Source organism: Phyllostomus discolor, chromosome 9 (assembly GCF_004126475.2).
Source record: "Phyllostomus discolor isolate MPI-MPIP mPhyDis1 chromosome 9, mPhyDis1.pri.v3, whole genome shotgun sequence".
Taxonomy (NCBI): Eukaryota; Metazoa; Chordata; class Mammalia; order Chiroptera; family Phyllostomidae; genus Phyllostomus; species Phyllostomus discolor.
This window is the reverse complement of record NC_040911.2, coordinates 33,838,484-33,860,861: the sequence shown is the minus strand read 5'-3', so window position 1 is coordinate 33,860,861 and position 22,378 is coordinate 33,838,484. Positions and strand designations below refer to the sequence as shown.

The 22,378-nt window shown below is 40.3% G+C and overlaps 1 protein-coding gene across 2 annotated transcripts in view; it reads right to left on the bottom strand.

The window, feature by feature from the left end:
- Nucleotides 1–22,378, bottom strand: part of CDH2 (cadherin 2) — a 209,720-nt gene that overhangs the window by 21,998 nt on the left and 165,344 nt on the right. For both annotated transcript variants that reach the window (XM_028523789.2, XM_036009186.1), the window contains exons 8-14: nt 17,599–17,736; nt 16,543–16,728; nt 13,873–14,126; nt 12,398–12,540; nt 8,706–8,939; nt 8,190–8,423; nt 6,056–6,195 (exon numbers count right to left, since the gene is read on the bottom strand). In XM_028523789.2, coding sequence (XP_028379590.1) covers nt 6,056–6,195; nt 8,190–8,423; nt 8,706–8,939; nt 12,398–12,540; nt 13,873–14,126; nt 16,543–16,728; nt 17,599–17,736 — 1,329 coding nt within the window. The remainder of the gene's footprint in view (nt 1–6,055; nt 6,196–8,189; nt 8,424–8,705; nt 8,940–12,397; nt 12,541–13,872; nt 14,127–16,542; nt 16,729–17,598; nt 17,737–22,378) is intronic.

The following is a 22,378-nucleotide window of genomic DNA, read 5'->3' as shown; positions in this document are numbered from 1 at the left end:
GGTCCTGAGTCCCCGTCAATAGGCCCAGACCCTGGGAGTGGAACATTTCCCCAGTCAAATTTTAGGAGCAGAGGAAGCTGTCGGATGTCCGTGAGCCTGCTTCAAAGAAAAGAGAGCCTTCTTTGATAAATTCAAATGACATGCTGAAAGACACTGTTTTAATTGCCTGGCTGAGACTAAGCTTTGCCAAGAATGGTACAAGATATGGTACTACACCATCTTCTTTGGACTCAGGTGGACTAGGGTTTAATCCCCTGTTTGCTACTTTCTAACAGTGTGTGCCTACTTTGCTGGACTGGGAGGAGGGTCAAAAGAAATAATGTACATAAAGCACTTAATACATAGGGTACCTTCAAACAATAGCGTTTGCTACTATTACGGAGAATGAAGCTGCATAATGTCAAGGGGTTTAGGTAGAGGATGTGTAAAATGAACACCAGTTAGTGTTGTAAACATAATGCATTCTCAACAAATGTTCCTTTAACATAAGAGAAATCTTCATTTAAGTCTTAAGCTTTAAAAAGGAGGAAGCTAACAGTTTGTTTCTTATCCTGGGGTTGGAAGGGGATGGTTGCACATTCGCCCTGGTTTTATTAGAGAAGCTGATATGCAAAGAAATAGATATAAAGATCATTAAAAGGGATACAGTATCTGCAGCCAGCCCCACTGGCCAAAAGGGCATCGAAGGACATTTACTAATGAGGGTAATTAAACATGACTTGATAACCACCAAAAGCCCTGCTGATTATGGCCGTGAAGCAGATAAAGAAGAAACCTCACCCTTTTAAAAGAGACTGGACATTTTATACTGAAAGTGTCTGTCCAGCTGCCAACAGCACTGTGAGGAAATAAAGGAGCAAGTCTGATGCTAGTTTCAAATATGCCCCAGCCTCACCTCCTGAAGTGCACACAGAGCAGACTACCTTCAGCACTGATAAAAGTCTACCACGCTGGAGGCAAGAAAGAAGATAGACAGGTGTGTTTGTTTATTTCTTTGTTTTTCTTTTCCTAGGCCCCTTTTGGCTATTTTGTTGAAGAAACTAGCAACCTGTGTTTTGGCACAAAATGTAAACAGACAGATATGCTAATCAAGAGCAGGGAAGATGGGGAGGCCTATCCTAGTCAAGGATGCTTTGTTTTGTTTTCTAATCAGTTAGCTCTTTAAGAAGAATCCCTTCTCTAGGCAAGAAGTTGGGAATCCTGGCTATGGCTGCTTTGGGTTCAGGGTTATAGCCTTCCCCAGACAGCTCTGCAGACCCACCTGTGACTAACCACAGGCAACCACCAAATACCTAAACTGACCCCTGAGATCTGCCCACCCTTTAAACCTGCTCATTCATTAAGGCTGTCGGCTGAGACCTCAAACTCTGTCTTCCTCCATTGGCGCAGCCTCCATCCACATCTTGAGAGGTAAGACATATGCTCCGTCAACTACCAGCCACGTGTAATAAAAATCATCTAAAACTCTTCTGGAATGCACCGTGGCACCAATCTGTTTCCCGGGCCCACTGAATAAGAGATGATGTCTTCAAATAAACTAATTAAAAAAGTATGAATGATGTTCTTGCTAAAAAGGTTTAATGCACACTACTGCATAAAAAGGGAATTTCTAACAGGTGACCATTCTATTTATAGAAAATAGAAAGTGTATTTCACAAAACTAAAGTTCTCAGGAACTGACCACGATTTTAATATTTAAAGCAACCCTATCTTATTTAGAAAAGGGAGAAGCATTTGGAATAAATTCACTTAGAAAGTAAGAGTATTAACTGTTTTTTTTCTTCAGAAGAAGAGGTGAATGATAAAAATCCACAAAACTTTGAAAAAACACTACATGAATTGAGTTGGAGAATTTATCCTAACAGATCTGAGGATGTATTAGAAAGCTATAGTAATGAAACACACAGAGACGCAGGAAGCTGGCCCGCAGACTCACACTTACATAACCATCTGCTGTACGTCACATGACCCACTGCAATGCAATGGAAAACGGGCATCTTTTTAGTAAACGGGGCTGGATAGCCACAGAGGAAGAAAACAAAAAAGAACTCTGGTCCATACCTGGTACCAAATGAATAATCCACTATAGATGAATCACAGATATATTTTGGGGGGAGGTGATTCATTACCCTGGGGTACATGAAGTTTTACTAAACAGGCTATAAATTTACAAACATAATGAAAAATTGATAAACTGAAATAAAAGTTTCTGTTTATCATAAGATGCCATCAGAAGAGTAAAAAGCAAGTTGCAGAATGAGAGAATATATATATATATAAAATACATTTATCTGACAAAGTACTGTTATATACATATATATAATACATTTATCTGAAAAAGTACTGTTATTCCTAATATACAAGGGTGTCCTACAAATCAGTAAGAAACAGACAACCCAACAGAAAAACAGACAAAAAGTTCACAAAGAAGGCATCAAAGCGGTAAGTCTGTGGGAACATCCTAATTCAGTCATACCAAGACAGACAGACACAGACACACAGACACAGACACAGACACACACACACACACACACACACACACTCTAAGTGGCTACAATTTAAAAGATGGAAAATACTAAGTACCAGTGAGGCTGCCGGGCAACTGGGACTCACACACGGCAGAGGCGGGGGGACCCTGCACCTGCGTGATCACTTCGGGAGAGTGGCAGGCCTGCACTACCGCTGCGCATGCGCACACTCTAGGGCCTCGGCATTCGGTCTCTGTGCACAGAACAACGGAAATGCACTGCCCACCCCCTGCCCCACACAAGAATGTTCACAGAAATTTTATACAAGATACGTGGATCAACTCAGATGTCCAAGTGTAGTAGAATGGGTAAATAAAATGTGGTTAATTCTTTTTTTTTAATTGTATTTTAAAGATTTTATTTATTTATGTTCAGAGAGGGAAGGGAGGGAGAAAGAGAGAGAAACATCAATGTGCGGTTGCTGGGGGTCATGGCCTGCAACCCAGGCATGTGCCCTGACTGGGAATCGAACCTGCGACACTTTGGTTCGCAGCCCGTGCTCAATCCACTGAGCTACATCAGCCAGGGCTAAAATGTGGTTAATTCTTACAATAAAATAAATATTATTCAGAAGCAACAAAAATAAACTACGTCTCAAAACAGCATGGATGAATCTCACAGATATAATGTTAAGTAAAGTAAGCCAGACAGGAAAAGTACCTACTATATGACATCCAGTTTCATGATGAAATCCAAGCAGATAATGTTAATATATGGTGATAGAAATAAAAAAAAATACTGGTTACTTTTGGCAGAGAGCATGCTACTTGGCAAGGGGTACAAGGGAAGCTTCTGGGTTGCTGGAAATGTTCCTTGTTGTTATGAGTGAACCTGTGTTGATATGAGTTAAACCTGTGGGAAGCCTTCTGCTTCTGGTTGGAATACAGAAAATCATGAGATTATAATTCATTCTCTGATGCCAAGAACAAGCCAGATAAGTTACTAAATCACAGATTTTTGAAATCATAAGACAGCTGAGGACATAATGAGATTTAACTGGGTGGGGGAGGGAGGGAAAAAAAAAAACCCTGACATGTCTTTTCTGGGAAAAAGAAGACCCATACTGCTTTTGTCCCTGGAAGAGCGGTAAAATGAGGAAGAAAAAATAACATTAAATCGTAAAAGGATATACCACCCTGGCTTTGAAAGAGACTTAAGTGGCCCTGACAGACAGCCTTGATGGATTCGCATCCCGAGGGAGTCTGCGGCCACCACCGACTTTTCCCACCGGCCTGTACCTGGTGCGTGACAAGGTACACCACGGCTTGGGTGCAGGGCCAGAGAGCCATGCTGAGGAGGAAGTTTGCATTTCATAATTTCTCAAGAGTGGATGGGAGTATGAAAACACAAATAGTACACTCATTAAGACGCTGCTGTAGGGTGGTGACAACTCTGACCTAAGTTAAGGTGGCCTTGGAAATGGAGATAAGTGAATGGATTTCATGACCCATTTTAGGGGTGGAGGAGACAGAACCCTTGATGTAGCAGTACCACACTGCATATTTCATCCTGCTGTTATGAGGCAAAGATTGGAATGCATAAAAAACCCATCATGTAATTTTGTCACCATTTTCTATAATGAGAACTATAAATGGAAATCATAACAGAGGATCAGAGATGGGCAGAGGCCCCTAAACCTGGACTAAATTGCCATTAAAAAAAACCATGAAAAACAAGAGGCTACAAAAGGGTGTCACAAGAAGACTGGTACTAAATAAACTAGCCACAGTTAACAATATAAAGAGAGTTCCACAAAAATCTTCAAACTATCAGGAGAGTGGGTAAGAAGCAACATATTCATGCCCAAGGGTTTATCAGGTGTCAAAGAAAACTTCAGAGGTTAGGAAAAGAAAAGGATGAAAATTTATGATGATAATATTAGTAAGTCTTTGCAATAGGTAGGTTTTACTATTTGATCTCAAGCATGAAGCTAAGTGGATCAAGTCATTAAAGAAAGTAAGTCTTTCCTGAAATAACTACAATACAATTTCATTAAACATTTTCTGAGAGGGGTGGGTAGGGGACAGATTAGGTGGCATCAAGTGCCCTAGTCCAGACCCTCAGATGCTGAGAAGTATCTTGGTTCTTGCCTCTAAGCCTCCACGTCTAGCAGCTACCAGTTATGACTGGTGCCCTTTCAGTTGCTGCTGTATTTTTACTGAAGCTTCATTGAGTGAGGTTTAAGTTTATGCCTGGGAAATTATGCACAACGACATGAAACAAAATACCAGGAAAAGATTTATGAGATAATGTGATCAACATACATTTGCTAATCTTGAACACAGCTCAGGAAAGTGAAAGGAGAGATTGATTAAGGATTAAGCCAAACATGAATTTTAATATCCAAAGACACTTATAAGCAAGAAACTCTGGGGTATATTTGTAGAGCCATTTTAATTAGTATCCAAAACAGCTTTACACACAAGTCAAGTTTTCAGCAGACTTTAAATACTCTTCTAAATGAGAGGGTTGGGGAATACGGTAAACCAAGCATGGGAGCTGGAAGCTGAGCTTAGTTCTGGCTTTGCCAGTGCAACCCTGAGACCGAACTGTGCAACTTGCTACAAATGCAAAATGGAGACCTTTCACAGCCTGCCACAAAGATCAAACACGATGAATGTGAATGTGCTTTGTAAAACAAAAAGCGATGTATTATTTCCTCAAAAAAGTAAAGAGGGCAAAGAGAAGATATGTTCATGAAAATCTGCTTTCTTTAAGCATGCAGTCCTATCACTAATATCTACATAAATACCTAAGACAGCGTCCATCTGAATTAACTGAGGACGATCCAGGACCCAGGGCTTCTGGGTACTTTTTCCTGAATGCCGCCCCTGACATTGGCATTAGTGAGTGGAAGTGACGTAACTTCCCCCATTCCCCGAACAAGAATGCCACCCCTCGTGTCACAGTGATACAGAAGCTCATGTTATTGTGTAGCCAGATGGGAACTTCAGCGTTTAGTTGCCAATGATAAGCTAGGTTCCAAGACAAACATTACAGATACAAAGATGAACTACACATTTTCTCCAACTTCAAATATTTCTCGAGAATGTAAGACTCTCGAGGGCAGGTAGTTGCTGTCTCCGTCCACCTCTGTCTCCCCAAAGACCGTGACAGTCGTTGGCAAGTTGAGTTCACTCAGTAAATATCTACGGAATGAAGAGCCTAGTGCTTTTTCTTCTATACACATAAATATCTAAATCTCAATATAAAAACTACTTTTATTTATATTTTGGATAGCCAATTAAGAAAAAGCTTTTTTCAGTACAAACAGAATTGAGTTACATCCTAGGCTCCTTAAAATAATGGTAATGATTTTCTTACAAAATAAATATGACTTTGGACACTTTGAAAAAAAGCTCAAGACATGTGTAGCACATGTTGGAAAAAAGTCACCAAGTGTTTAATAATGTGATAAAAGAAAGGAAATTTGATACCATTATCTGAACCCATGTGTTGACATTTGTCCTACTTTCTGGATTATATGATCATAACATTTTATTTTAAAGATTTAAAATATGGCTAACCTGGTCTTCTTCTCCTCCACCTTCTTCATCATATTTTAAAATATTATCTCTTACATCATCTTCTGGATCAATTAAAAGTTGCTTGGCCTGGCGTTCTTTATCCCGGCGCTTCATCCATACCACAAACATCAGAACGAGAACTAAGGTAAAAGAAAAAACAGTAAAAAAGCATAACATTGTAATTTTTTAAACTTGTTCTATGTAACCATAGTCTGCAATGCTAATAACTTATGTGGGTTGAAAATGTGCAACGCATCTCTTACTGTATTGTGTATATCTGGCCTCACTTTTGTCATGAGGGACAAGACAGAGCAAGACCCTGCTGCTGCTGGGTTTAGAAGGTGAAGACTGAGCACAGACCCTGGTGCCCTGGGCACTCACTGTGTGCACCCCTGTCCTCAGCTTCGTCATCTACAAATGGGGGCAATAACTATTTCTATCCTTTACTCGGGTGTGCTAGCAATTCTTACCCTTAATAAAATGCTGTGTAAATTCTAAAACAACAAACAATGGTATGTTAAATTGTTACTTGGTATTTAATTGCCATTTCTTTCAAGTTGGTCAGCCATTACTATACCGCCCAGCTCAGGGAGAACTGCACTTCTCAGGGAGGGGAGGTGCTTGCTATGATGACTCGGGTGGTAAGTTGCAAACCGCTCAGCAATTGGACCTTGAGGATTTTTTATTTCCAAAGGCTGGCATTTTTCTACTGCACTATTGTGCATTCCCTTTCATATTAAACTGCAGGTTTCAGGTAAGAAGGTGAGGGGATTAGCCTGAGCACTGAAATAACATTAGGCCTTCATGCTTTACGCGTTTGTGCCAGGTTTAGAATCATAAATTTTCCAGAGGGTTGATGTTAAAATCAGCACCAATTCATCTTCCTTCAAATGCTATAGTCACTTCTTCATGACATAATCCATCATATCTAAGTCTTTCTTGATAACGTTGGCATATATGCTGCATTTTAGTTGAAATTGAAACATATCCCTAAGTGCACATCTAGGAATGCTTTCTCTCTAAAATCTGGAGATATCAGTTTACATCCCGAAGCAAAAGATTTAATGACTCCTATTTGAGCACATTTTTTATTATTGGCCATAAAAGTAAATATCCTCCCTTTAAAGCCAGATACATGATCTCATTTGCCATTGTTCCAGGGCTAAATCTAGCAAGTGGATTATTAGTATAGCATGCAGGTTTCAATTTATAGTCAAAGTAGTCTCCACACGGGAAGTAAAAAATGCTCAAGCTTCTATAGTAATTGCTTAGGATAAAAGGACAGAATTCTAAATTACCAGAACACTTGTAAATGGCAAAAATGTAAAAGAAATGGGCAAAAGTTGCAAGAAAGTGATTGGTGTACAGCATGATCGCACAATAAACTAAGTCCTGCTGCTATTCAACAATAAAACACAGAGCCCGGGCAATTTATCCTTTTAACCTGCAAGCTTAGAAGTGGCTCCTAAAGTACTTTCCGGTGGTTAATTTCTTGCATTCCATTGAACCAAAGATTGCAAAGTATCTTAAAAAGGAGCTATTCCTTAATCTAGACTTGCTCCAAAGACAGAGAATTTATTGAACTGTGTAATCATTTCTATTATCAAATGTGCTACACGAAGTACAATTTTTCACCATTTTACGCAGTCCTTCAGAAACAAATACCTTGATCCTTGCATGACTGGAGCAGGCTGCTGACTGTGCTTTATATGAGGGAAAGGAAAGGAAAGTAATATACTTATTTTCCTAAATCATCAGCTGCGTGCCATAAATTCATACTCAAATCATAAGATACATGCTCAAAGTCAGGACTGTCTAACATTTTTCTATAAAAAGAGTTGGCTACGGCTCCCCAAGCTCCTGGCATCAGAAACGGCCACAGGGCATGGAAGACTAGCGCTGGCTGGGTGTGCCTTGAGCAGGCCTGTGCATGAGCAGTGCTCAGGGCTCCTCTCGCTTCAAAGTGGACTTGGTGGAACCACGTATGATTGGCAATAAAATGCTTATCGTTTTCATGCCAATCGGGTCAAAGAGAGTTGTTAAATTACTTTGAAAGGCAACGATAATAAGTTACTTTGCTAAACATGCCAGCAGCGAAAAGAGATAAAATCGAAGAGTCGAAGAAAGCACTTACTGAGCAGGATGATGATGCAGAGCAGGATGGCGATGATGGCCCCCGTGCCAAGCCCTGCACCCACGATCCTGTCTACATCTGTGCAGTCCCCATTGGAGTCACACTGGCAAACCTTCACACGGAGGATGGAGCTGTTTGATTTGGGAGGATTGCCTGAATCTGTGATTATGATCGGAACTTCATATATCCCAGCCTCGAGAAATTTTATCTTTAAATTAAGCTGAGCAAAATCACCTATGTAAAAAAATACAGTTTGATAGTTAATACATGATATGGTGAAACATAATATTTTCTAGAATGTATGTGCTACCGAACAGTACATATAAAGCAGGCTATAACTATGCTGCATTGCAAAGGCGTTTTTGACTTCAAAGGCTTTGATATCTTATTTAAACTTTAAGTAGCTTTTAAAATATATTTAATGAGGAGATTAAAAAGCACCTAAAATTAACTTTTTGTTCCAGGCTTCAAAATCTCTCAACTGCATATATATTCAAATAATTAACCTGTTCTTACCATTAAGCCGAGTGATGGTCCAATTTCTCTTAATAGTCACTGGAGACAAAGGAAGATCGAAAGCAAATGGTCCAGCATTCGGATCAATGTCATAATCAAGTGCTGTGATGTTAATTGAACTGGGGTCTGGCGTTTCACAAGTCTCTGCCTCTTTAGGTAACACTTGAGGGGCATTGTCATTAATATCAAGTAAATAGATCTGCAGTGTTCCTGTTCCACTCATAGGAGGAATTCCTTGAAAGAAAGAAACACCACAAACCAGTGCTGAATAATTCTCTTTGGAGAGCCTCAGTAACTGTGAAATTTTCGAAGCCTCTAGCCTTCTTCCCCTTATCATTGCATAACCTTGGACAAAGCTAGTTGCCACAGCACATGGGCAGAATGTTTCACAACAGGGCCGCTTCTTCCTTTCCAGGATGACCCTGAGCTGCCACTGCTGGCGAGCAGGAGCCGAGTGCGGTGACAGTGTGTGCCCCTGCCGACCGCTTTTCCACACCTCCCTACCCTTGATGTCCATGACCCTGGGCCCGGGGCCCACCACGTTCCTCCAGGCACTGTGGGGGATGTGAGAGATATTGAACACCAGGCTTGTGATCTTGTGGACTCTACGTTTGATGGAAAACCAAGACATGTGCATGAAAGAACACAAGAATGCTTTGAAAGCTCAAACACAGCTATGAAATATGGAAATAGTCTACAGATCCACAAACCTCATCTTGGGAAGAACACCTTGGAGAGGGGGAAATGATATTTATTGATGAACCAACTACTTCCTTGAGAAAGTATAAGGTTGCTCTATACAAGGAGGGGGCAAAAATGCATTTATTTATAAAAAACTGTGTATTTATTCTTACATGTTTAAACTTTGGTCACCTTCAAAGTACTGTTTGAAGCAATACACCTATAGTGATTTTTTTCCCATTGCTCAAAACAGTTTTTAAACTCGTTGATTTTGATGCCTTTTCATGTTCTGCTGTTTTTTTTTGTTTCACCTCTTCCATATCAGCAAAACATTTCCCTTTGAGGACTTTTTCATCCAGGGAAACAAAAAAAGTTGCTCGGGTGAGATTTGGTGAACGGGGAGGGTGGGGCAGGGGTATCATGGTATTTTCTGTTCAAAAACTGCTGAACACTCAGCATTGCAAATCACCCATCATGAAATGGGCAAACATGGTTAAAGAGTCTCAGAAAAATTCACTGAAGCAGAATGCAGCCTCTCACAACACCACCACCTGGTACACTGATACAGATGGGTTCTCAGAACACCCATTAGCAGGGCCTGTACTATAAGGGGACCGCTCTCCAGAGGATAATTTTGTTTTTTGGGGTCCTGCCTTGTATATCTTATTCCACTGTAAACTTAAGAAGTAGATTCAGACAGATGAAGAACCCAAGTCTCTATAAACTACACATGGTCACACACTCATAAGTGGCAGGGTTGCTATTAAAGATTGTTGTCACTGACCTCAAATCCATTTTCGTGACACCATATAATGCTGTCTCTGTCACTTCTTGTGCAAATCTAGTCTTGTGATTTGGCCTATGTTATATTAGAAATATTTATAAATGTATGTATAGTAATTCTTCAAATAACATCATCAGTAGGTTGTTTGGCTTTAACAGTATATAACAAAACCAATTTTACCACAAGCTAAGTGACATAAACATCTCATTAGTATTATAGTGAAAAGATGTTGAACAAAACTATATTATTTAAAAGCCTGCTGTACTATAACAGAAATACTAGGTTATTTGTAAACATATTTAATTATATACTTTATATATTATATAAATATAACAACAGAACTATGACCATCTTTGGAGTAAGGCTGCACACAGAGACACAGAGGTTTAGGTGGCCTGCCCAAGGACAGGTACCCAGGAAGCAGCACAAATGCATGGCTGAGGAGGGGACAAGCGGCAACCTCCAGGGGCCTCTCTGAGGAACACGGATGGTTCTGAGGGCAGAGAGAATCACCGTGAGGTGTACAGCGGTAGGACAGAGGCCGCATTCTCCTGCCACTGTGACCACTAGGGTACTACACAGTTCCAGGAACTTTCACATTTATCATCACATTTAATATTACTTGACTCTCATAATAACTCTATATAATATGCAAGCAGCAAAAACAATTGATCAGTAATGAAAGTAAGCCACAGCAAGTACAGGCGGTTGCCCAGTCACTGAAGAGCAGAACGGGCCTCTGCATCCAGCCTCGTGAGCGAAGCCACGCGCATCTGCCAAGCGTCACGGCGACAGAGATTTAACTGCATGTATCCAACACCCTTCCAGTTTGAAAACAGTCCACCCCAGTGAACGAAAGAATTGTAACTCACAACCAACATGCATACACCATTTTATAGCTCTTTAAATCGCAACATAATGGAGTGAGATCTATTACTTTAAGTTCTACCAGGAAGGAAAGCTGCCACGCCCACACGGCGGGAGAGCCTGAGACCAGACACCGACACTGGGCTCCGATGCGCCACGGCGGAAGCCGTGACTCCCCAGTTTCAACTCTCGGTATTTGAATATTAGCTCTCCTATTGCTAAAGATAAGAAAAACATTGCTTTGGCTCTGTCACCACACAGATTTATGACAGACAATGATCTCATTGAATCTTATTGTATAGGATCCGGAAAGGTTCATTGAAACTGCTGTTATCAAAAGTGTTTCATAGGCAGCATCCCTCAATGGTGACCAGCAGAGTGATACTTACTCTTTTTATTTGATGCTAATGTGCAGAGCTGAAGACTAAAAGAGTTTTAAAATATGATTTGTGATTCAGTTTTGAAAGTATTAACACATAATAAAGATATTTATTTGAGTGTTTAGTTTGTGCCAGGCACTGTTTTAAAAACTTGATGTGTACAAGTCATTTTATCTTCCCCAACACACTATGAGTCAGGTGCTGCCACCAATACCCTTGTTTAACAGAAAAGGGAAAGGGGCAGATTTAAAACCTTGCTGCCAATCCCACAGTTATGAAATGGTAGAGCTGGGTTCTGGACCCAGGGGGCCAGGTCTTCAAAGCCTACACTCTTAAACACATATACTAAAAGCTAACAAAGCAAACAAGTCCAACACCAGGTTTACAGAAGTCACTTTTATCTTACACATTAAAAAATGTGCTACCTTTTCATCTCAACCATTTAGAATCTACCAAAGGCCCAGAAAAAAATGGGCTAAACTAGGTGTTCTCAAACCAACACACTAAGATTCACATAGTCAATGATCTCAATTAGTGCATAGAATGAAGTGTTTCCCCAGCTCATGGCAGACTAGAGGCAGAGCATTAGAAAGAAGAGAAATGCTGGAGACAGACAAAATTGATGGCAGCAGCAAAGGAAAGAGACCACCTAAAAAAATACAGTGCCTGGGCCACTGAGGACAGACGCAACCTGCAGTAATGAGGCATCACCGCGCAGCAGGGCAGAAAACCACACAGCCTTCTAATCACAACACTAGGCTACCGTGGAGGGTGCATGGACACTATGAAACACATAGAATATGCCACAGAAACCCCAGTGGAAATGGAAAATAGAAGTTGGGGCCTTAGAGGAATAAAAGTCAGTTTCCTAGACAATTGGGTTTCAAAGAAAACCTCATTCCTGATGATGCATTCATGAGGAGGCTCTCCTCTCTTTAACAACACACAGGATAATACAGTGACTGCATTCAATTACGTACCATTGTCAGAAGCAAGGAAAGTAGCATTATATATATTGTTTTTCACATTTGGTGATTCTCGGTCCAAAACAGCAATTGTAGTTACTTGCCCATTCACAGGATCTATTTTTAGCCAATTGGCAGGATCAGATAATTTTGTGTATCTACAAAATGAAAGTGCAGTAAGTTTAATTTTTTTTACATGAAACTTAAAAAATAAAGCATAATTTACTGGCTTAGTTCCAAATGCAACCAGCCCATTAACTTAAGAGTTTTGCAGATGATGGCTGGAAATACATCTGTAACATGGACAGTATTTCTGTGACAGTGGCTCTGAGAGGTGCATGAAGGCTGTATATGGTTGGCTATGCAGGGAACACTCAATAGGTGTTTGAGGAGGAAGACGAGGAGCTCAGCCTCTCCACCGTGGGCTCTGTTGGATTTGACAGATCTCATTTTAACCTGCTGTCTATCTAGCTCAGACATGGCCACGGTGCCAATACAACAGCTCAACTATCCCTTCTGGGTAAGTAGTAGACTTAATGTATATGACTGAAGAAAACTGTAATTGAATTTTCTATCACAGAATTCCCCTAAAATGTTTAATACCTTATAATGGTGGAGATGAGGTCCCAGTGGGGAGATCCCCATGATTCTATTCCTAGTGGGCTTTCCCATAGTGGGTCAAGCTTCAGAACTATACCCTTTAATGGAAATCCCATAGCCTGAGTCTGTATGAAGCTGATTTTCCATATCACTAGTTTATCACCTTATACTATTTTTAATGGGGGGGGGGGCTGGTGAGCTTTTAAAGTTTAGATAACCAATATACAAATTAGAAAACACATCCTATCTTTTAAGAGGTAAAAAGTTACGCAGTTATCTGTTAGCAGCAGTTCTAGAAGAAACTAAATAAAATATGAGTTCATTTAAAAAATTATCGTCAGCAGCAATGAATAGCTGTGTGGGGCATGTTCTCCCAACCACCTACTCCCTCACCAGTGAGGAAAAGCCTGATTTTGCTTAAGCTGGAAGTCTTCACAGATATATAAGTCCTATAACTACTGTACAGGTAAAAATGAAAAAAAATTAGCTTTTCTGTCTTGGTATGAATATTCCTCTTGATGTGTGGAGAGGAGATAAATGCTATAAGCTTCTGAAAGTCATCTATTTACTTACAATAGACACTTTTGGTAAGTTTGGTACAAAAGCATATAGGCTAAGTTATTATTCAATATTTAAGTAAAAAGGGGGCAGAAATAAAGAGGCAAAGAACATGTTTTTCTTCAAATAAGACCTGAATAGGTAGATCCATTCTTATATTTCCAAGGTACTACATTCATTGATCTATTGAAGAAACTTCATCAAAGAATTAAAAATAATCTTGTAATAAGTAGTTTGGGGTCCAATGGGAATTTCTTACTTAAATGATACATTTTATGCACAGTGTAGAATATAATATAAGTAATAAAATCTGTATACATGGCATTCGATACCTGATATTTTGCTGCATGTATCGATCTGGGTCCTGAGCAGTGAATGCTGTTAATACAGTGCCGGCATGGAGGCCTTCTTCTTGGCGAATGACCTTGGGGTTTGGGGTGAAATAAGGGTTTTCATTCACATCAATGACAGTAACAGACACGGTTGCAGTTGACTGAGGCGGGTGCTGGATACCCTTGGCTAGTGGCACTTGATTTTCTGCAGCAACAGTAAGGACAAACATCCTGTTTGTTTCAAAGTCGATTGGCTAGGGGAAAAAAAAGGAAACCATATTTTTTGCAGGAAATAGTCATTTCATTCTGCAGTTTATTCTTCTACCAACTCCTTTTCCAAAACATTAGCTTTTCATTCACTGTGCCATCGCTTTTTTTCAAATTTCTGGAAAACATGCATTAGCATCATCAGTGATTGAAGTATTTATTCCAATTTATACAAGATATATATATAAATCTTGGATAGTTCAAAGATTTATGTTGCAAAGTTTACAATATTATTATTGCAAGATAGAAATTATTTAGCTACATCCAAAAAACGTGATTATTCTAAAGCATACTAAATAAACTGAGATCAAGTTGCAGGGGCATCCGACCTGAGGCCCACGGGCCATGTGTGGCCCAGGATGGCTGTGAATGCGGCCTAACACAAAAGCTTAAATTTATTTAAAACATTATGAGATTTCTTTGTGATTATGTGTCGCAATATATTTAGTGTGTGGCCCAAGACAATTCCTCCTCTTCTAGTGCTGCCCAGAGGCACCAACAGGTTGGAGACCCCTGCAGACTCTACTCACAAACTCTGGTACTGAGATGACCTCTGTCTTGAAAGGCTTTTGCCAGTTTGTGCTGAAGTAGAAAAAACCTCCAAAAACTAGAAAATGTAATTTTTCATAAAGCTAAACTCATTCAATTTACAAGTTCATTCATAATTTGAAAAACTACATTTTAAAGTATACATATATATATATATACACACTTAATAAATAATAGTATTTGTCAGTAGAAGGGATTTTTTCCTTCTTATTTAGCAAACAAAAACTCTGGTTGTTTTCCCAAATAATTTCGGGTATATTATTACTCTGTAGAAACCCCACATCTGAGAACAACACTCCAGATAAAGGCAATGCACAAATAACACTTAACATGAATACGAACTTCCAACGTTCCACTGAACCCTACTGTCTACAGAAAAGTTACCAGGAGTCAAGTGACCAGACTGGACTTTCATTCTTAACTTCCACCGACCGGGAGGCGCAGGTAAGCGGCCCTGTGCACGACGCTGTGAGAGGAGAGCCTGGAGAGCTCTCCTGCTGTCACCGGGTGTCTAAGAATGATCAGAGCCGGGGCCGAGGAGAAAGCCACCTCATTAGCTCAGGCCACACCAGTTCCTTAACCTAGACCACCTCCAAATCTTCAAACACACAGTTTGTTCTTTTACTCTAAAATCACTGTTTCAACTTCCTTTTCTCAATTATTTTAAACAAGACAGTAGAGGCGCCAGAAGTAAGACAGAACCCTTTTAAGTGACTGCATTAGCCAGATGAAGCATCCTGGACACAACATTTATTGGGGCTAAGTGGTATGTGTGCACGGTTGTAAGAGTTTTAACACATATTATGTTCATTCCCCCTCAGAACAGCGCTATGACTGGGTGCTGCTATCATCCTCACTTTCTGCAGGAAGAATCTGAGGCTTGCAGGAAGTTAACACTCGCCATGCTTACATGGCCACCAAAGGCCACTAAAGGCCACCAAAGGCAGAGCTGGGTTAGAACACAGGGCTCAGATCCTGGGGCCGGGCTCATGATCACTCTGCTCTATTTAGAGATTTCCCACCCCCACCTCATGAAAGAAAAGGCCATTCCATTCACACAACTCAACATTCTTGGCAACTGACACCTTGGTACGCCTTTCTCTGTAAGGCCAACGTTAGGGTTTTCTCACAAATCGAGTGTTGGGATAGGAGGCAAGGAGGCCCCTCTCTTCACTGGGTGGATAAACAGGAGAGATGTTCACTTTGAAGAGCTTTTACATTAGCACTGTGTATTTATTACACTTGAAGTTAACATCCCCTTTACTTCCAGCACTTGGACTTTTTTGAGGGGGGAGGGGGCAATTAAAGACTGGAGGACCCAATTTCTTAATGCCCTGAAAATAACATTTAAAAATAGCAATGCAAATTCAAAACCTTTTAAAAGTGTGGGCCCTCTTCTTGCCTACTCACCCTGTTTTACCTTTGGGATATTTTCTGGTGTGTCCCCTGAGCCAGCACCCTAACAGAAACCTGCAGACTTAAGAACAGCAGGCGTGGGGCAGCACTGCTCCTCGCTACCCACCGGTGACCCAAACTGCAGGGTGCGATGGATCCCTAGCACAACCGCACCACGGTGAACACTGCGGAGGGGCTGGCCTGTCTCCAGCTTGTTGAAGCTGTCCGAACTAACTGGAAAACAATGAAATTCCAGGGGTAATGTGAGAATATCTATGGCGGCCTCAGAAGAAACTACAAAATAACAAATGTGACTCCTCAAAATATGTTAATTCCAGATTTAGAGATGTTTGAAAGAAAAACAAGTGTCCTAAGGCCAAACAACAAACAAAGAGGGTAGGGGGCACATGCTGGTCACTGCAGAGTGGCCGTCAGACCACCGGCCCAAGTCCCACTTACTTTGACCACAGTCACTAAGCCATCATTGCTGTTGGGGTCGGTCTGAATGGCGAACCGCCCCGTGGGGTCCCCGCCGCTGATTCGGTACACTGCATTCCAGGACGGTGTATGGGGCTGATCCTTGTCGGTCACAGTTAGATTAGCTACTATGACATCCACCCTGTTTTCAGGGACTTCACCATAGAACTACAAGAAAGAAGAACCTCAGTCAGAGGGGTGTCATGGGCCAGAGAAGGATGGCGTGCCTCAATGACCACACCACCCCGACTTTACTAGCCCGTTAAATATTTACCATCCTCACTAAGTGTGGAGACCACGAATGCAGGTGACTGCAGCATTCACGGTCAACTTTAAAAACAACATAGCATTTGCCGGCAATCAATTTTTTTCCAAATTGTGTCACAGTTTCATTACTATTATAATTAGCATCCATTTGTGAGTATCAGGGTGATTAATGGGAGGTGGGAGGAAGGGACTTGTCTGAGGGAAACAATTTTCTACAGCAGATAATAATTATTTGCTGATGAAGTAGTAAAAATCAGTCATGTAGTTCATGTACCTGAAAATATTATAAGTATTTTGTTATAACAGCACAAAGTTTTGGGGGTGCATTTCTTCCAGGCAGCATATATTTTTTAAAGATTTTATTTTACTTATTTTTAGAGAGGGAAGGGAGGGAGGGAGATAGAGAGAGAGAGAGAGAGAAACATCAATGTGCGGTTGCTGGGGGTTATGGCCTGCAACCCAGGCATGTACCCTGGCTGGGAATTGAACCTGGGACACTTTGGTTCCCAGCCCACTGAGCTATGCCAGCCAGGGCAGGCAGCATATTTTAACAGCTTCATCAGTGGACTTGGTGACTAAGAGAAAAAAAATATTACTTTGGTGCCTCATTGGAAACCCTGCTTTCAGTGACAGAAAGTGTCTGAGTCAGTAGCCATTCTACAATGAGGATAAGCAAGTTCCACCTCTACTTAACACATTTGTTATTCACGACCAAACCTCCCAGCAATGGACCGCAGACCTGAAGTTCGGTGAGTGGCAGTCTGTACTTACGGTCATGGCAGTGAACTCTGGAGGATTGTCGTTGACATCTGTCACCGTGATGACAGCCGTTGCTGTGTTTGAGAGGCCATATGTGGGATTGCCTTCCGTGTCTGTAGCTTGAATTATTAAGGTATACTGTTGCACTTTCTAAAAAGACATAAAGATAACCTCAATGGAACTAATTCCTCAGGAAGACGTAACAGTGGTTCTGTAAGTGGCTCTCTATTACACACGAAGAGCACAGCATCATTCACTCTGATTAACATCACTTGAAATTTCCCAAGTGGGGTTTACTTTAACTTGCAAAGCACAGGTCTGGTCTTTGTCTAGAGAGATTTAACTATATATTTTCACCTCTACTCATGAAAACAAACAGACCAGATGTGACAATTTCACAGCTACGCTGAAGCTTCTGTCTGGTTTCAACCCTCCCTTTTTCTCCTGACCTTCTCAACATTCGAGTGCACTGTGATCAAGCATTCAAGTCCATTGGTTTTATTTATTTTATTACACACTAATTTCTACCCACATTAAGACACTAGAGACAACAGAGAATCTTGAGAGGGAGAAGAAAGCATATATATTTCACAAAGAACATATATTTCCTTTTATATATTATTTTTAAGGTAGGATTGTTAAATCAAAAAGTAGGAACATCAGCAAATTTGACATATATTTAAAAATTACCCTCCCTAACAGTGCTGAAAGCTTACTCCTGAATTCCTTGCTGAAATGGGGTATTACCCATCCTTTATTTTTGCCTATCTAACAAGTCAAAAATGCATCTCATTTTATTTAGCAAATTGATTCTATGTGAATTCACAATCCTTACATATGTTTACATATGTTTACGTGTTTGTTGGCATATATTCTTATACATGTTCTTCCTATTAACAGGATGGATAGAATATTTTCTTCTAGTTCCAATTCGTACATGATATTCACAACTACATAGAAAAAAGATTCTTACATGAAGTCAGAACCTAATTAAAGGGTTTGCGTTTATATTCCTAGTCCTGGAACACAGTAGGTATTTAATATTTGTATACTCAACGTATTGCTCCTTGGGCATAACATGGTGTCCAGAGATCTGTCATGGGCATGGATGCGCTTACATGCAGATGGCTGTCATCAAACCCGCATTGCTGCTGTCAAATTCCAGGTGGGATTTTTTAGAGGGGAGCCAAATTAAGCTGTAATGTCCCCAAGCGAAAATCTTGAGATTGTTTGAGAAGTCTATAGTACTACCTGACAAACTTTTATATTAGGAAATGACCAAAATGAGTATCCAAAGTTACTGGAAATCCCTGTGGAAACTGGTGCAGATAAAAAAAAATATACATACAGTTTTCACAAATGTTAAAGCATTCTGAAGAATAAAACACACTTCTTCATAAAAATACACTGTCGCAGCAAAGGGCAGTTTTCCCTGATTCTAAACATAACTAACATTATGAATGGCCACACTGAGGGGACTTCTGGAGCTTGCACAGAACAGACACAAATTGTAGCTTCTGATTTAGTTGTTAGTGGGAGGCGCAAGGACAAAGAAGGGAGTAGGAGGGAAAGCCAGACCTCACACATGCGACTTGAAGTCTCTGTCTACCCAAATGTCAGTCTCTAGCAGTTATTCATTTTAGTTTAAAAAAACTGCACTTTTTTAAATAAAAAAAGAAACAAAGGAATAGTGCTGGTTGAGCCATTTTAAGTTTTCTTAACCCATCACACCTCACCATAATGCTTATGTAGGCTAAACTATTTCTCAATGATTTCCTCTCCTAATCCAGAGTGTCATTTTAGCTTAATGTTCTCATGGTTAGTGAGAGAATTTTGTAGAGTATACAGTTCAGCTTCCCAGCTGAAAATAATGAAAATAAAAATCTGTTATTGAAATTACATTTGTTAGCTGCTGTTTACAGAAACAGACGAACAAAACGGTTCTCAAAAACGGTTTTAAAAATGGAGCCTTAAAAAAGAAGATAAAAAAAACGCAGATATTATATGGAGACACAGTTCTTTTTAATGTCTACTCTTACAAAGATCTCTAAAATTATATATGCATACTATCTGCAATTATCCATTTAGCTGACATATTGGGATCAGTAACTAATACTTGAAATTTCCCGTTGCTTCAAGCTAGTCTTGAAATCTTTAAGTTACAAAAGAGCATTGTTATTTCTAAAATACAATGTCTCTTCAAATAAAGAAATGACTTGGAAAATAGTATAATCTCCATTTTCAAATGCCTGATTGGTAAACTGCTCTTACATTCAGTAAGGAAGAAGTTCTAGACAACCAAACTGTTCAGAGCTTCTTGCCTAATTTAGTCCCTGGGCATCTGGTTTTAAATGACTGACATTTAGATTTTGTCAGGATTTGACTTCCCACCCTCCAAGTCCCACTTCCCACATCTGATCCAGGGGACGTGGCTTAAAACATTCCCTCCCTTCCTGCTCTAGAAGGGATAAGATCATGTGCTGGCTGACAATCCTTCCTTCTTTTTTTACCTATCTTAGCATGGCTACCCCCTTTCCTCCACTTACCCCACACCTTGAGCTTTCTGCATTTATTTTCAAACGCTTGTGATAACTCTACACCATTGTATTTGGCATTTCCCTCTGCCCAGACTGGTGGTTCTCAACCATGATGTCTTTGTCCCCTGCCCCCACCAAAGGGACATCTTGGGACATTTTTGGTTGTCAAAACTAAGAAGTACTGCTGACATCTAATGGGTAGAAAGGCTAGAGATGCTGCTAAACATCCGATGATGTCTAGGGCAGGCCCCTAACAGAGATTTATCCGATCCCAGTGTCAACAGTGTCAAAGGTTTTTGAAACTCTGGCCTAGAATACCTTTCCCTCCATTCTGAACTTGATAAAAAGAAAGCTTAAAAGTCACCACAGAGATGACTTCTGGAAGTCCTTGAGGGACAGCTGTTGCCGACTCAGGACACACCTTTGTCGCTATTTTTAGTTTCTATGGCTGTCAGCAGTCCATATGTCTGTCCGTCCCTGCAATATGCACACATACGCACCCTCCTGCCGGGGCCCTTGCTTTGTCAGTGTTGTATTTGCTGGCATGCACGCACTGCCTCACGGGGCAAGCCAAGAAATAAATGCTTAATGAATTTTTTCCAAATTATAGTTGATGTACAATATTACATAAGTTTCAGGTGTACAATATAATGATTTGACATTTTTATACTTCATGAAGTGATCACCATTGGTAAGTCTAGCAACCACCTGTCACCATACCAAGTTATTACAATATTGACTGTATTACCTATACTGTGCATTGCATCCCTGGGATTTATTTATTTTATAACTGGAAGTTCATACCTCTTATTCCCCTTCACTTTTTTTGCCCATTTCCCTTTCCCCCTCTCCTTGGACAACCATCAATTTGTTCTCTGTATCTATGAGTCTGTTTCTCTCTCTCTTTTTTTAAGATTCCATAAGTAACTGAAATCATACAGTATTTGTCTTTCTACGTCTGACTTATTTCACTTAGGATAACAGTCTCAAGGTCCATTCATGTCATTACAAATGGCAAGATTTAATTATTTTTTTTTTCATGAGTGCATAATATTTCCACAAGGTGAAATATTAAGTTTAGTTTACAGTTGTTTGCATGGAAAATAATACAATAATTCATAAATCATGATACATAAATTCCGTGTCTTGTGTACTCACGACTACAAACCTACTTTTGCCCCGCCCTGTATTTAACACATCTTCATTATCCACTCATCTATTGATGGAAACTTAGGTTGCTCCCATATTTTGGCTATTGTAAATAATACTGTAATGAACTTAGAGAAGCATGCATTTTTTTAAATTAGTGTTTTGGATTTCTTCAGATACATATTCAAAAGTGGGATTTCCAGGTCACATGGGAATTCTAGTTTTAATTTTTCTGTTTTCCACAGTGGCTGCACCAGTTTACGTTCCCACCAAAAGTGTGCAAGGGTTCCTTTTTCTTCACATCCTTACCAACACTTGTTACTCGTTGACCTTTTGCTTCTGAATTTGTGGTTGGATGGATGACTTGATGAGGAACCTTAGGCCCGGCATTACATTATAAAAATCATTTCCGGTCTGGAAAGTCTTTTTTAAAAAGATTTGTGTACTTTAGAGAGAGGGGAAGGGAGGGAGGAAGAGAGAAAGGGAAACATCGAGGTGGGAGAGAAACGCTGACCAGTTGCCTCTCGCACGCCCCCTGACTGGGGCCTGAATGTGGAGGCCTGTGCCCTGACTGGTGCCACTTTTCTCTGTGGGATGACACCCAACCGAGCCACACTGGCCAGGAAAAACCAACTTCTTATTTACACGGCTAGCTATCAGTTATTCATTAAAACATATCCTGGCAAGACACACTAGTTCACTGTTCCCAAACTACAGAGACTCATACACCGTTTTCCCAATTCTGCCACTGCTCATATTTCTATACCATGAGCCACTTAATACTTACCTTGAAGTTAACTCCCTTTAAAAAACCCTTAATTTATTGTAAGAATACCATAAATGGAAAACTAGCATCATTTGCCATATACGCAAGTGTAAAAGTAAACACAGTACAATCCTTGTACTCTAGCAGTCTCTGCTTGGTGAGGTAGCATCTGTTGTCTACCAACATCCTATTTGTGGTCTCTGGTTTTCTCTAGAGGTTTCCCTACATGTACCAATTAAAATTATTATACCTGTGTACCAGACTACTGAAACACTGAACTAGGTTATGTTAAAGGCAAGGAGACCTTTGTCTTTGAGGCAGAAGAGAAGGTGGCAGTGTT